Source organism: Nothoprocta perdicaria, unplaced genomic scaffold (assembly GCF_003342845.1).
Source record: "Nothoprocta perdicaria isolate Ctin4 unplaced genomic scaffold, notPer1 scaffold_41, whole genome shotgun sequence".
NCBI classification, from domain to species: domain Eukaryota; kingdom Metazoa; phylum Chordata; class Aves; order Tinamiformes; family Tinamidae; genus Nothoprocta; species Nothoprocta perdicaria.
In genome coordinates, this window is record NW_020455655.1 from 1530880 (window position 1) to 1547884 (window position 17005).

At 34.6% G+C, this 17005-nt stretch overlaps 1 protein-coding gene across 1 annotated transcript in view; it reads right to left on the minus strand.

Moving 5' to 3' along the window:
- Nucleotides 1-17005, minus strand: part of LOC112952843 (protein unc-13 homolog A-like) — a 44953-nt gene that overhangs the window by 15418 nt on the left and 12530 nt on the right. Inside the window, exons 4-6 of the mRNA XM_026045783.1 lie at nt 14626-14743; nt 12846-12969; nt 7600-7732 (exon numbers count right to left, since the gene is read on the minus strand). Of these exons, the coding sequence (XP_025901568.1) occupies nt 7600-7732; nt 12846-12969; nt 14626-14743 (375 nt within the window). The remainder of the gene's footprint in view (nt 1-7599; nt 7733-12845; nt 12970-14625; nt 14744-17005) is intronic.

Here is a 17005-nt window from a genome sequence, read left to right on the forward strand (position 1 = left end):
TTCTTTTAGGTGACTTTTAATCAGTTGAAATGACTTAAAGTTACCTAACATGTCTGTTATTTGATGAACCACTTTTCTCAAACACTGATAAGCAGCTTTCTCATGTGGTGCCCRTTTGATTTGCAGGACTGGGTGGCATCTTGTTTTGATTATGCTGTAAAGACACAGTACTTAAGTGTATGAAAACAGGCACTCAGTTACATGCATTATAACCTGTATATATTTGTATTGAAATAGCTAACCTCCAATTTTTAGTAATCAAAGCTATGAACTAGGTTGAAAGCTGCCATTCTAAGAGTCTGGAAATTAGTGCTCATTTAATCTTTGTATAGTGTCATTAAATAAAAGCCTGTATTTTTCTCTATATTGCTTTAGAACAGTAGTATTGAAGATAGATTTCTGCTTCCCAAAGTGTGCCATGGACTGTAAAACAACATATTATACAACAACCTCCAAGCTTTCCAGATAGATGTAATGGTACAAGAAAACTGATCTTGTAACCTGAGCAATCCTCTCAAGACACACTCTTCAGTGTTGCAGTATGCAGTACATTCAGTATCTTCCAAGAAAAAGATACATATCTGAACAAAAGATGTAAATAATCTCCTTTCATCTCTTCTACAAAAGATGTAAATAATCTGATAGCCTTTGATTATGGCAAAATCAAATGCTATCAGAGAAGACAAATGACACAAAGAAACACAAGTTGGTGTGAATTAGACACTAGACAGCCACTGTTTTGCTGCGCACCAAAGTATCAGCTTGTGATCAATCTTGAATCTGTCAGGAAGTATCATTTTGAAGTGTTCTCAGTAAGAAAACAATGTTAAATACTTTGACAAACTTTATGATTTGCTCTAGATTTTATTCTTTTAGTTAGTGAAAGCATATAATGCACTAAGTTAAAAAATATTACCAGTATTTGGAAGAATCTATTAAGGAACTCTCCTTCTGCAAGAAAATTTCCTAGTCTTTCTTTACACCAAATTATTTTACATGCTAAAGTGATGGATCATTTTTGCTGTCAAAATTCACTCAATCTTGGAAGTCAATACAGGTTATCCTGTTTGATTACAATGAAGAAATCCYTTGTTAAATATAATAAATCAAAATTGAACATTTATCATCCACAAAATCCTGCATTTTAGTATATCCTAAGCAATCATTTGCCAGAAAAAAAACYTGTTCAACAATTTTGACTAATTGAAACAACACTAATGAGTTGCTCTAATGCCATCTTTGGCACGACAGATCAGTTATTTTTATTTAATGGTCAATAAAGGAAAGACTACATGAAATATTTTGTTTCATTTTATATAATTTCAAAGTATTCAATTCTATCTATAAATCTGTTCTCAGCTGCTCAGATTCTGATTTCACCAGACAAGACAGCTGCACATCTAAATATGTGGATTAAGTGGATTAAGGATGTTAGTTATATGTGCTGCAGTGTTAAAATCTGCATCTAAGATGATCAATTCTTCCCTTTTCATGGAGTGTGCATTCAGTCTTGAACAATGTGAATTGTGCAGTGCAATGAACTGTTCTCAGAACTTTTACTGTCCAAGTCAAAGTAATTCATGTCAACTGCATCAAATTGCAGAGTAACTGCTTCATCAACACACAGTATTTCTTCAAACATCTTTTTTTAGTCAACATAGTTGAAGGACTTTAAGAAGAAATTAGCAGTTTATCTTGTGCTGATGCTTATTTTGAATATTGTATTTATGATCCTTATTTTGAATGCTATATATTTGAAATTTTCAAATTTCTGTATATAAACAGAAAATATGCCTCATTTCTAAAAGAGGCATACGCATATCTAATCTGCTTTAGGATCATGCTATTCCTCTTTTTCCATCCTCTCCTGTCTAAAGTAAGGACTGGTAACAACGGAGGAGACTCCAGTACTATACACAGACTTACAGCACCAGAGAGAGGTTAAGAAGGTATTCATAATTTATCTATATTGCAAGGCAGTCCCAATCTGCTCATATGTAATAATAATTTGAATGGACTCTTACACATTAGTACAGGGCTGTGTTTTAGTCTAAGCTTAATCACACTTGTTTTTGTACCTGTGCCTGCACAGTTATGATAGGATTGGAGCTTTCCCTGCCTTTCATCAGCTGCTGTAGCATGAAGCAGAAGAGAAGTCATCTTCCAAGTTCACACAGCTTGAACCTTGATATCCAAGGACAGAAAGAAATGAATCTTTAAGGGAGATGATTTTGCTAGTCGGACTATATTTGAATCTACTGCTTTTTTATGCATTAAGTTCAGCAGAACAATTTATTGGATCATTTTGTTCAGTCAGATAGCAATGAATGTCGGTCGGTAGACAATGCACTAGAAAAATGTGCTCTGATAATCTGTATCAGTACTAGAAATTCTGACCAAGAAATGTATTACTAATACAGTATCATTTGAACAGATGATAAAAAAACAACTAATCAAATGTATAAAGTAACGTATTCCTCTGTAAGTCAAAATACAAGCTATGAGTTTGTAACTAAACAAATATTATGCAAATATGATAAATTATTTCCAGGGATGTTTATACTGCATGTGAACTCTTTGAAATGTTTTTAAGAAAGCAGGAAACAGACATAACACTGGGTCTAATTAAACCTTGTCCTAGCAAGGCCCTTCTCCGTTTGTAGCCAAGTGCAAAATTCTTACTCTGCTCCACCTGAAAGGGCTGAATAGTTTTGAAATCAAGTAATATTGACCAAGCGAATTTGCTTGAACAAGAACAGATACCTACTTTCTATAAATGTACAGCTTTTCTACTTATTTCAGGGGAATACTTACAGAGATTGACTATACGTCTTTTATAAACTGATGTCAGCTGTAATTAGATAAGCTCATTCCCTGAAGCTGACAAAGCTATCTACCAAAATAAATATGCATATTATTATCCAATTAAATGATTATAAATTATAATTACATAAGACCTAAATAAAGCACTCTAACCTTTATAGCACATAAAGACTTTGGGAATGAAAAATTACATATATATAATTGAAAAGCATTAATAAAGTTATATGAGCCCATAAGTACCTATTCAGGCATACACTATAATTAATCTTAGTCCAAAATTAAAATCTTAATTATTTTTGTATTCCATCTACATCGACAAAGAATACATCACAAAAAAATGTTATTACTCTGATTCTCTGGGGAAGTCAGAATGATTTATCTTTTTATAATGAAAAGGTGTTACCATAAACACTGTATAAAACCATGAATATTAATAATGAAATCAACTAAAACTCAATCATCAGAGTGCTTCCAATAACAATAGGCATTAAAGACACCTGGGAAGAATTAAAAAATACATAATCTGATTATTAGGAGCAAAATTATATAAACAAACATGCATAAATTTTCAAAGCTAAGAGTGACTTTTGCTGTGTGACAGACACTTTATAATTACATAATCTATTTTATAATCAAGTTTCATGGGTTATTTTATGAATACCTCAAGGTGTCTAACTTCACCGCCATCTTTTGTGCATGTGATCTAGACACAAATTGCTGAACCAATTTTTCTGACAAATGCTTTTTTAGAACATACTAAAATGCAGGATTTTATGGACTCAATGACAAATATTCTATTATATTTAACAAGGGATTTCTTTCATTGCAATCAAACAGGATGACCTATATAATGCGATCTAGACAGTATCACAGTTGCTGTTGACAGTTGCTGTTGGGAACTTCACCACCACTAYCTCATTCCTATGTTAAGACTACAAAGTCATGCTCAAAAATAAGAAATGATCTGAAAAATCTGTGTTTAAAACTTCTGCTGCATTAAACCAATTATCAAAAACCAAAAACCACTTCACCTCCAGAGACTGACTTCTTCAGTTCACTCTAAGCATAAGTAAATCCAGTAAGTATCTTTTGTGAGAAACCGCTTGCACAAGAGTATGAACAAGATAAAAATTCAGTTTGCTTCTTCATTTATCATCAATAATTTCTTAATTTAGAAGCTCATCAGCAGTAATTCTCTGTTTGGTGTCTCTGTCTGGACCTTAARTGAACCAACAAGCTCTATTAGACCAGCCTCACCTTTGACCATCATCCACAACCCTGCTGTGGTTCCAGGAGCCCCATTTCATTCTAGGGCCAGAAATGCCAGCTGGGGATGTGCTACAGGAAAATACTCTCCAACCTTACCAGTGCCTGGCCATGGCTCTGCTGGCCTGAGCATCCTAAGACAGATCTCAGAGATTAGCTTCTTACAAACACATTTGTAACTACCAAAACTTCTTACTTGCAATATTTTCTGCTGAAGTTCAGGGCCAGACTGCCTTGGTTCAGTTAGCTACCTCTTAAGTCCAGATTCTTTATTTGAGAAATCTTGAGGATGAAGAGTTTTGCTTAAAAAAGTACTATAAAGATGAAATTTGTAGCTCTAAACTGTATTATTTAAAACAACCTTCTAAAGAGATCCTACTGAAATGTTCAGAGTGTGGAATTAAATCATGTAATTTTCAAAAACAAAAGCCAAACTAACAAAATCTACTTGGCAGAACTCTAGAAAGAGAAAATGTTAAGGAACATGACCACTTAAATTGCCATCATTTGTTCTGAAATGCAATTTGCCTTGCCAAAAGAAATTTATTTTGCTCCCTACTACTACTCTTAGCAGGCCTATATATACTTCATTGGCTGTTCCGACAGAATTGTCGTCTTTCTCAATGTCCTATTTCTCAGTTTCTGCTGACTTCAATGTTTTCTCTTCAAACTCTTGTTGCTAATTTATCTTTATTTTATTAAAGTTTTCAACCATATTCTTTTAAGACAGTTACCAAATTTAAAAAAAACTACTATTTTTTTAAAAAAATGTAGTCATTAAGACTCATTGAAGCAAGCTTCAGAATTTTCTCACAGAAAACTCATTTTTTTWWWAAATTTCATTCTTTTTCTTTTAGGAATCTGTGAGAAAATAAATTGGTCTAGTAAGGAATTACTTAACCATTTATCACATCTCCCAGAATTTTTTCTTCTGCATCTTAGTTATTTTATTATTTGTTGCAAAAGTTAATCAGTTACACTTAATTGGCTATCAGTCTATATGTTAGGTAGTTTACCATAAATATCAAATGCCACAGAGAAATCCATAGATTTGATGAATAAATTGAACAAAWTTCATGAATTTGATAACTGAAGCACATAGCTATGTAAATAACAGATTAATCAAGAAATGATCTCTGTATCTTTGTTCCAGATAATTTGAGTTTATTTAACTATTAGTGTGTATCAAAAAGATACCAAGGAACTCCATAATCAGGCTAGACAGCTAAAATCTTCTGGTTTAGCCCAATTTATACAGAGAMTGAGACCTCTGCTGGAAAAGATATGTCAGCCCAAATGACTTACTAATGACCAGACATGTGCTTAGAAAAATAAGGAAGTAACTCCTGAATGACCTCATTACCAAACAGCTCTCACCCTAAAGAAGCACTTTTACTTAAATATAAATATCCCATATGAACATGCTAATAAATTTGAACAGGTCAAAAATCACAATAGAAGAAAGATGGTGTAGCATCTTTTATATACAGTCTATTTCCTTAATGAATCTATGAATCAGGTTATCCTTTTAGAGTCTCATTTCCTAGTAATACTGTAAAGAACTGCATGCACTATGACTCTGCTATTTAACTGTACCTGAAAGTGTCATGTATGTGCTTATGCAACAGGTTATCTTCTCAAGTAGGTAACTAAATAACGTGAAAGCACTCATCACTTCTACTCTTGTGTTTAAGCCATTTTTCTAATATCACTGCTGTCAGACACTTGGCTAAACCATGAGCTATGCATATATTCTTACTGCGCTTCCTGAGAACATGCTCTAACCTGCCTGAAGACAACACATCTTTTTAGTAACTACTGCCCACAGGATGTCTGTTTATCAGACATATCTGATAAACACAGTGAGAGACACTGATAGAACTATGAATAAAAATAGCAACAGCTGGCATGGAAGCCAAAATTAACAATAAAAGTTACTTTCTTTCCAGTTTGCAAGTGGAGAGAAAGAGAAGTGACATAGACTTTACACTAACATAAAGCAGGCTCTTTTTTCTGCTCAGAAACTACTACCAAGTAACACTCTTCCAGGCTGCCTGGACAACCACCAGAAATTCAACTCCACTCTGCAAAAGATGATCTCAGTAAAGTAACACGACTGCTGCCACTCCATTCCTTCCCCCTTGTATCCATTATGGAATATCATCTCCAACAACCCAGAGAAACAAGGAGACAGTAATTATTTTAATCTTAGTTGTTTTTTTCTCCCCTTCAACTGCTGCTTGTTCAAAACTAATAAAGATTAATTCMATTAAATGCTAATTTGTGCTGCTTTACGATGGATAAATGCCTTATAAAACTACAAGGGGGCATTAACAAAGGCTAATTTTAATCTTGCTAGATAACTGCCATAGATTCTCAATGCAGTTGACAGAAGGTGGAAAGAAAATGATTGTAATCTTTAGCCACGATGCTCCTATCTTATTAACACAAAGAATTGTCCYGCTTTTCCCTCCACCATGATCCACACTGTTTTAAAAGCAAGATGCAGAGTTATTAGAGACCTGCCAAACTTAAATTTCCAAATCACCAGTTAGCAGCTTGATTGTTAGTGACTGTGCCATGCAGCTGGTTGGTATAGACTAATTGGAAGTTGGGAAGATCTCATTTTCTGGTGGCAGCACAAGTGTGAATCTAAACAAAAATAGGCAAGTCTATAAACAGTAAGTATAATTTCAGTACACAAATCCTCAGGATCCTCTGCAGTTCAAAAGCGGGAAATAGATTTGTGTGTTTCTGCTGCTTTTTGCTACATTTAAGTCAAACAGGATTTTTATTACCTAAAGAAACATGCAGGAATAAAAATCCATCACTGTTCCATTGCTTCTTTTGAATTTTACGCTGTCTAGGCATTGTAATTTAGTGTCATTAGTACKCCTAATGTAAATTGCTGTCACATACAGTACAGTGTTTGCAGAAAATATACGACACAAACATTTTCACACCTCTCTAAGCCTATTAAGCATAATCATTTGATGTCATGGCATATAATTTGCAGTTTGTGACAGAGTCCTTTTTTAGCTTATTTTGGTTGTAAGCAGTTCTGCTCCACATTTTGTAAAGCCTTTATATTACCGAGTATGAACTATTTCATTGTTCATATGGCATGTGATCTGGGCAGAGGAGCCTTCCTGCTCCACCAGGTTGAAGACTAACAATCAGGGAGAGCAGGGTTCCCAATGAGCTTTATTTTCACTTTTTTTCCCCCCCACTATTTTCACTGAGGTGACTTCTTTTTGTGACAGCTCTAACCACCTGAGTATTTTGAATGCTTACGCATATAGAAATCAATGTATTTTGAGACACACTATTCAGGAATCTTATAGACCACTGACTGATCAACTTTGTTGTCCCACTGCATACTTGTACAAATGGTATTTGCTCTTCCTATTGGTGTCAGGTTTCTTATTTAAAATATTCATGTGTGTTTAACTGAAAATCACTCAAAAAACAAAGTTTTAACATACAGGTTTGAAGGACAAATTAAAATACCTTAGTGTGTCTTTTTTCATGTGGAGACCCCAGTCCACAGAAGACAGACTGAGTGTATCTTGAAGTGAATGACTTGTGCCTCGGAGAGGAGTCCTTCTATGACAGCCTCTACAATCTATATCTTCATGAATATCTACGGAGAAAGGGAAATGTTTGGAATTTCTCAGGCTATTTTACCAGAAGAACTTCTGAAAGAGAAAAATAAACATTATATTCATGAATAATTATCTTGATTCCATAATATTTTTTTATAATTAAACGACTTCCTACAATAACATCTGGAATGAAGTTCCAAGACAACCTTTTAATTTTCTAAAATCTTAGGCCATTTCCTTTTTCTCACACAAAGGAACAATTCACCTCTCTATTGAATAACAGATTATTATTGGATTGGAAAACATATGTTTTCTTTTTCCAGACATATTACAATTCTTAACTGATGATGTATTTATACCTGTGCACAGCATTCAAAAAACTCAAAAAAAATCTGGTAAATAAACATATATTATTTTAATTCCACTTGTTATCAGTGGTAAAACTGACCCGAGCTCTTATCTCTTTGGAGAAAGCTGAAATGCCTTGTCTGAAAAGCATTTTATATTTACATTATGTAAGCCATAATCTGGCCCTGAGCCAGAAACACTCCTTTTCCATGTTTACTTGAAGAGTTCAGATGCATATCTCTTCCCATGTCTGATGTTTTGCTCACATATTAAGATACACTTGTTATTTTCTTTCACGCCTAGACAAAGTACCTACAAACTGCCACACTGGGTAGCTGTCAAAAAAGCAAAATTTATGTCCCAGCTTTTGACCAGAATAAAAGCAATGCTGTTGTGAAACGAAGATAAAAGGAAGACAGCATTTTGGAAAAAAAAGGAACTTATGCTTAAGTTAAGCTCTATTGAAGTTAATACTCTACTGAATAAGCAATGGTAACTTTAAAGCTGTTCAGTTGTGTGTTGTAACACAAACTAAGGTACTTGCACTTAGCATTTTACAGGCTGATGTCTAAGGTTTCCTAAGCACCTCACTATGATTTTTTTCAGGCTCTTATTCCATGCTGATCAAAATTTTATGAGAAGTTCTTTTTGCCCTCTCATTTGCTGTTTCTTGTGTATCACTGGATTAGTACAGTGTCTGGTACATTGAAAAGAATGAGTCTTTTTGTTACTTCATTTTTGTGTTACCTCATATCATTGTTTGCCAATTGATATAAATGGCAAAATGATATTGAGTCAAATTTCAAGCCTTCCTAAGTGGTAAATACCTGAATGGTATTTTCTAAAATGACTTAAGAGATTAAAGTTCTGTAGCCAATAGGCTACTGTGCAAAATAACATCTTAATTCCCAAGACATGCAAGTGACTTGGAAAGCAAAAGCTATTATCAAAAATATTCCACTTAAGATTATATTCACCTCCTCTAGTTATTGTTCACTATACAAGGTACAAAGAAAAGGGAAATAACTTTTACAAGGCTTATGCTTTTGACTGAACACAAAGTCCTATTGACTTAGAAGTCTCAGGTGATCTCAAAAGAAAATGATTTTTTTTCCCTGAAGGTTTTCTTCCTTATCTTTTCTACAGTTGATAAAACAGAAATCTGCTTGTCTTTGCATAACACTAAAACAGAAACACTTGGTACACTTGGCAATTAGCATTTTATCTCTTTACTATGGAGTTAATTGGACCATCTACTCTACATTGTTTTCTTTAAGTTTATCTTTCTTGTTTCAAAAATTCAAAGCCCTTTGTAAACCAATGGTTATTCTTATTCTACAATTATAAAAATGTATCACAATATGGGAAACTAATTTTATTATGTTACTGCTTCACATCAGGGTGAGATCTGTGCACATATGATCCCCCACAAAACAGAGTGCCATGACAAGGGGAGGTGTAGTGTATTTTGGGCAGATCCAGAACCTATGTAACTAGTCGTGGATCCATCCAGAAATATYTCTTCCTTCCTGCTCTCCTAACTTCGTCTCCCTCTCTTTTATACTTCATTTCTCTTCTGCTATATCCATTCCTTTGCATTTGCTTGAATCCCTTCTCCCAACTCCCTTATATAAATCTCCTTGTGACTTGGAAAACAAGGGCCTGTTCTCCCACTAAACTGAAAGCTTTCTACTCCAAAGCATACTTGTGGTATGAGACTGAAGATCAGGCTCTTGCAATTTACAATTGCAAGGACATATCTGAAGCTAAAATAGCATGAACAGAAACATTACCCTGTGGAAAACGTACAGACAAGATGTTAGGAAAAGAACCACGTTCTCTTTTGCTGCTTCTCAAACAAAAGCTGAGTATTGATTGTTTCGGCAGTTCAAGAACTTCCCAAAAGAGCTGAAAGAATATGCCCTCATTTTTGCTCTATAAAGCTTCAGTGCACTTGAATGATTAACAGTATTAGATCGAACTTCTCAGAGAGAAGAAAAAAGAAATGAAAAAAACAAGAATTTTAAGAGATTTTTACAGCCACATAAAAGTAGCAGCAAAACAAAACTCTCCTCTAGGGCAGTTCTGCAACAGATTCTTACAAACCAAATTTCTCTTACAAAATTCTGGAAGTATAAAGAAATCTTTGATGGCATGCACTTTATACCTGTTAGAAAGTTGCTTCATTTGCCAGAGTTATAAAATTGATATTTATGTGTGAAAATGATCCTTCTGCATTTAATGATGTTAATGAGACAAGCAATTCACCAAGGTATGCATAATATTTATTCTGTTAGGCAATAAATGCTTGAGATAATTTTCACTATTACCCTCTGTTCACTGCATACTTTTGATGTTATTCAACTTTATCAGCGTAATAAAATTTGGACACCTGTAAAAGATATTTATCTTCTGTGCTTCAGTACCAAGAATCTAAAGCCCTTTACAACATCATTTCAAAAATCATAAAACACCAATAAAACAAATTTAAAGAAGTATCAATGAGTAAAWCTCAAGTTCAATGCTTTCATTATTTGCCCAGGCAGACCAATTGCTCCACATAACTGGCAGCATCACTGTATTTTCAATCATACACAGCTCCATCCTTTTTTGTGAGATAAATATAACTATCACAGACTGATTAAGGTTGGAAGGGACCTCTAGAGATCATCTAGTTCAATCCCCCTTCTCAAGCAGTGAAAGTATCTAAGTACTACAGTAGGCTGTTGCATAGGGTGGGTGGGTATGGATAGGTGTGGTGCTTTATTAACAGCACATGTCCTACTATTCAGTGAATGCATTTTATGTACCTAATATTATCTAATGAACATTAAAGAGCAAGATGCAGGCTTCTAATACTGGCTGCAATAAAAATATAAAAAATATTGTTTACATTTTCTTGCCTTCTCAATACATGGATGATCTAGGACATCTGAAACTTATTTAATCATGAAATCTAATTATCCTTTAAAAATTGACTTTTAGAATTGTGTGCACATAGCCGTTAATTTGCAAGCAGAACTTTAAGAGATCCTCATTACTTGACAGCCTTTTGGCAGAGCTCAACCTAAATGCTAACGGTGAAATCATCACTTTGCAGAAATAATTTACAGCCAGAACTAGCCAATACTTTCAGTATCCATGACCAAGTTAATGATGCCGAAAGGTAATTCATTCAGTGTTTTAAGACAAAATAAAAGCATACAGTTAGAACAACATAAGGGAGTTTATATTGGTGTTATACTGATTTATACTGGATTCTTTGTATTTTCATGAAGCTAAAGTATCTAGTATTCTCAAATGGGCACCTTTCATGAAACAGTCCACCTGTCTGATATAAGCTGTCCTAACAAAGAGGCTTATGTTGATTTCAGCAGCCAAAGACAGATCCTCAGCTTGTTACGGTTGAACTGAAAACTATTCAACAGAATATGTCATCTCAAAGGGACTGCAGGTAGATGGTGAAGGTTAATTATGTGGCTTTCTCAATAAGGGAAACCTAATGCTTTTTATCTTCTCCTATGCATACAGAACTATAGTGTAAGAGTGACCTCTGCAGGTTTTCCAAAGCACTCTAGACACTTCCATGGAGAGTCTTTACAGGCTATTTCCTTCTAAAATCTCTATAATTTAATGGGAATCAGGGTAAAAGCATTAACTAAAAAATGACAACAATCCCTCTGAGTAGCAATCTGAAATCAGTAGGACTCCAAGTGTATAACTTGTAAAAATATTATTAGAGCAAGTTTCCATGTATGAAGCTTGGATATATGAAAATCATGTGGAGTTTAAAATATTTCCCTAATAATATGGAGATTCCAGCAATAATCAATTGCACATGGAATAAATCCCATTCGTACCTTGTTTCCTCCTCTTGTAATGGATATTATACTCTTACATACCCTACAAATTATCTTTTTCTGTTGTGTTCCTTAAAGAATTTTCTCTTTAAGGACTCAACCCATTTCACTTGTGTACTTCCCATTATACTTGCAGAGTAGGAATGATCCAGGTAAAGACAAATGTTAACAGCAAGAAAATAGTTCCACCATGCAAGACCTTATTCAGAACACCGAGAATCATTTGTACTTGCTTACAAATCAGAATATGAATAGGGATTAATTTATCTTTCACCCACACTGCTTTCTTGGCTATAATTACATTAGATAAAAATGTGTAGGGACCATCTTTTTCAAACATGAYGTTCTTTGCTTGTGTTTGTATTGTTATTCTTACATACATTAGTCCTTAAAGGATTAGTCCTTTAAGTTGCAGCTCATTAGTCTATTTAAAGAGTAAAATACTGAGTAGATCATTTTTGCAAACTTATTCAGGCCTGTTATATTGTTATAGGTATATAGAAGATCTTGGTAGGTTAGACTAAATATTCTACATATAACCAATTTCCACCCTTATATACACTGTAATAGCAGATATCTAGTGCTAATAAAAAAGTCCTGATTTTTTTCTATATGGAAGTAGCTAGTCAAAGATGTGCCACAGAATTGTAAGAGACCCTTAAGAAGTATATTTCTTTCTCTAGCTCTACAATTCACATGTGGATGGAACATTATGTAGCTCATCATTAGAAATGGTTGATCATTAGAAGTGGCCCTCAGCAAGTCTCCTGTTACTTACCAGCGTCAAGCACACAAACGCTCTGATGAGCAAGTTCTACAGAACTACCGTTAGACACTGTCTCAGGAAGAAAAACAGACTGTTGGAGAGTTGGAGTTAAGAGATATCCTCATTAATTACCAGCTTATATCTACAGACCCTTTTTATTCTTTATGTATAACTCACCGAATGGTAATGCAAAGTAGGCATCTAGTAGGATCTCATACGAAGTTGCTGTTTTTGTGCCATGGATCTCACTTCCAGTTTTCACAATTTCAGAATCTAATGTCCACCAGTCTCCTGGGCCTTCCTAGGAAAAATATTTTGAACATTATTAGGGCAGGATTTACAGCACTGTCCACTTCTGCAACCAAGATTCCCTTAAGTCAATAGAAGTCTCCTTATGATACCAAAAGGCTTAGGATCCTTTCTTGATTCTTCCAGCTTTTATTTATGTAACCAGTTGCTAGGTCTTCAAGCTCTCAGATATAGTACCGGAAAAAAAATTTGCTCTGCAACAAATTTGTAAATAGAAAAATTCACATTAATTAGGGTAAAAAAATGAATGCTGAAAGGTATTTTTTATGAATCAAAATCTTCAAGTTCCTCTGACTCAATGACAAACAAGCACATTCTAGCAAGGCTGATGTGACCAATGCATGATAATAACAATCCAAAACACAGTTTTTGAAGCAACTCAATAACTAGGAAAGTTCCAGAGTGAACTAATTATAAATAAAAGCTCAGAAGGCCTAATTAATTTAAGGGCAACCCCTGATTTGCACATTTTGTTTGTTTAAAGTTCTAGTTACTGTAAGCCACAACCACAGTGCCAACAATTGTAACTCAGTAAGAGCAGGGGTAGTAGAGCTAAGTAACTTGCTTAGGAGTCTGAAACAGCTTTTGAGCGCACTGGAACACAGCTACTCCTAACTTAAACAGGAACTACCTTCTTTTCCTGCCTTCATTCTCTGAGTAAAATCAATGAAATCCGAAGTATGTGAAATATCAATTCAATGTATATATTAATAATAATCAATACACATTTCTTTGTGGGCACTGAGACTGGTATTTCTCCTTTCTTGCACTTTTTTTTTTTGCACCTTCATGTTGCTTTTTTGCACTCAATCAAAAAATAGGTGCTGATGAGGAGTCTCAGGTGCCAGATTAAATCCATCTTCTCTAATTCAGAGTTACTTTTTAAAAATAGAATGCACAGACTACGTGAAGGAAAGAAGATTCATGAATACAGTAACTGTGTAGTACTAAAGTACTTCCTTTTCCTGAGTTCATACCATCTCACAACACTAGCAAGTAGTTTCAATATTCCCAGCACTTTACATACAAGACTTCCTTGYGCAAACAGCTTGAAAGCACTCCTGTTCAGCAGAGCCTTCTTGTATCCAGCTGTGATTGTTGGGACACAAAGCAACTCTTGGAATTGACCCATTTGCTCTACACATTCTTCTCCTTGTTTCCATTTTACAATTAACTTCATCCTTGCTATTATGGGACAAATTTCTTTTCCTCTTTGAAACAGCGGCAATTCCTCAGAGCAACAGAATATCGTTAAGCCCATTTTAGTTAAGATTTACCCAGGGTCATACAACAAAGACACAGGCCAGCAGTCTCAATTTGAGCAAATTTCCCTTGTTGTCCTCACATAAAAAAACTGCCTTTGCCTTTCCTGTAATTAGTGAGTGCATGTGAACTTTCAGCCACTTACTAAATTACACCTCATTCAGAACAGAGGCCATTACTCCATGGTATCTGGCTAATGCCTATCACCTGACACTGCTATAGGTATGACTAAAAGAATCACCTGTGCATTATGTCTTAATATCACACCTTGAACCAAGCAAGTGAGAAAATTTTACATTAATCATGTCATTATAGTAGTTGTAGAGACTTAAAAGTTCACTGGATTTCATATCAATTCTTGTATATTCACAGAAAGTCAACTTACATCTGCTGCACGTTYAACAGTTGCAAGCGGAATCCATAATATGCCTAAAATGCTATCCCAGAGCAATCCTTTCTTCCACAGCTCTATAATGAATCCCTTTTCATCAGCACCAATTTCACTAAAAATAAACATAAAAGTCATTGAGATTTGAAACAATATATATGACATTGAAATGAAAATGCCATCCCAACTACTTTTTCATAACACCTTGAATTATAATACAGTGGTTGTGTTTTCAATAACTGAGAAATAACTGTCACGAACATTAGACTAGATGAGCCAAGTGTCAGGAATCAAATCCTCTGGATGACTCCTGCAAACTGATACAGGCAACAATTCTGCTGGAAATAAATGGCTCAGATCTCCCAATCATCAGTAGCTTTACTTTTCTAAAAGAGTTGTACTGATTGGATATAACATAGGGACACCCAGGAAAGCATATCTGACTCAGAATTTCTGTGCTCATGCATATGGAGTTTCTGTTGCCTCCACAGGACACCAGTCTGCTCAGGACAGCTCTAAAGTGACCTGCATTGTCATTATTGCACTGATTGGCTTCCGTTTTTCACATCACTGTACTTGTGATTAAACAGCTATAACAAACAAAACTTCATTCAACCCTTTTTATTCTCCCTTTACAAATACACAGAGAAAGAGAGTGGAAAATTCTATCTTCAGATATTGTTAGGCTTCATCTTCAATACTGTTATACTGTAAAATAGACAATTAAAGCTATATTCAACCTTAAAGTGTCTTTGAATACGAACTACCAACTTTTGCAATGAAAGTTTTTTCCCCTCTGAAAATACACTAGAATATGGAAAAAGTCTATATAAATGCATTTATAAATACCTATTTATAAGGCCTTTTAAAAAAATTGCATTGCTTTATGATTGAATAAGCAGCAGATGGAGCTACAACAAGCTCAAAGTATTTCCTCCAACTTTTAACTAAATTTAATTATTTCTGACCATGGTAGAGAAGCACTTCAGTATTTCTTAGCAACTTTTACCTTACAAATTCAGAAAATAACTTTAATAAAATGCTGATTTTCCCTGATGCTGTAGAGCACTCATGTGTAGCACGAGTAAAAGGACAGCACTTAAAACAGAAAAGCAAATCTATTAAGTATTTGAATCAATACCTCAGAAAAATGACAAATAGGTTACCTTTTGAAATAATTTTCAAATGCCTCCTGCACTAAAGGAACCAGGGAAAATAATGAAATTTAATTATCTATTAAACAATATACTATTGTCACCTGAAGCCCCTTGGTTTTATAAAACTACATTCTGATCAGTAACATGCTAGAAAACTGTCTTACTGCAGTATTATGCAGCAGTGACTCCTCTACACCAAAACATGATATAATTCCCAGTTGCAGTGAGAATGACATTTATAAAGGCTAGCTACTGTTATCAAGAACAATGCTCATTAGTGTTCTCAGAGAAACAACGCTCCAGTGCAGCTAATTTAGATAGTGGCTCTTAACAGTCTGCTTGGCAAGCACAATGATTGGAAATGAAGAAGAACAACCAAATCTTAACTTAGGCTTTACATGAGCTGTTTTTGAATACCTCTGATCTACCATTCTATCTAAAACAGAATATAATGATATAAACATTGACAATACATATTTTAAAAAAACAGACCTTCAGTTCATCAGTGTCTTTAGCTAATAAGCTAAGGCTAATAGTCTATTGCAGCACTCCATGAAATTATTTGCACATTAGAAAAGCTACTAATACAGGAGCAGGTAGAAGTGAGAGGTTAAAAAGGTATAGAGAAAGCCCAAAAAAGTAGAGATCAGTACCCTATTTCAACATATTGTGGAGTTAAAACATTCAATTCTTTTAAATCGCTTTGAAATTGACAGTTGAAAGCAAGATTCCTTTGGATGTTTGTCAGTATGTTCATATGTCTGCACACATCTGGCCAGTGAGAGTATATAAGGCTGTGAAGAATAGAATGGAATACATTCTATGGAATGTATGGAAAGAATGGATAACAAGATGGAGAGATGAGTTAAGATGACAAAGATCKCCATTAGAGATGAGAAACAGTACAAGTTAACACAGACGAAGGGACAGATAAAACTTGATTCCTATGAAATCAGTTAAAACAGAGTGAACTTGCACAATAACAAATTTGAGCTCTGCTCTTTCCTCTCATTCCTTTATTCCCAAGAGATAAAATGAAATTAAGGATTTTAAACAGAAAATATTTTCCTTTTCTTCTCCCTACTGGCTTTGGTTGGCAATACAGCTGAAAACCCTTTCAAACTGACTTTTGCTCTGCTTAGAACTAGCCTAATTACATTCCTGAACTGCATACTCTGTCCTTGCCTCTGCAGACTGTGTTTGGTCTCAGATGTTATTGT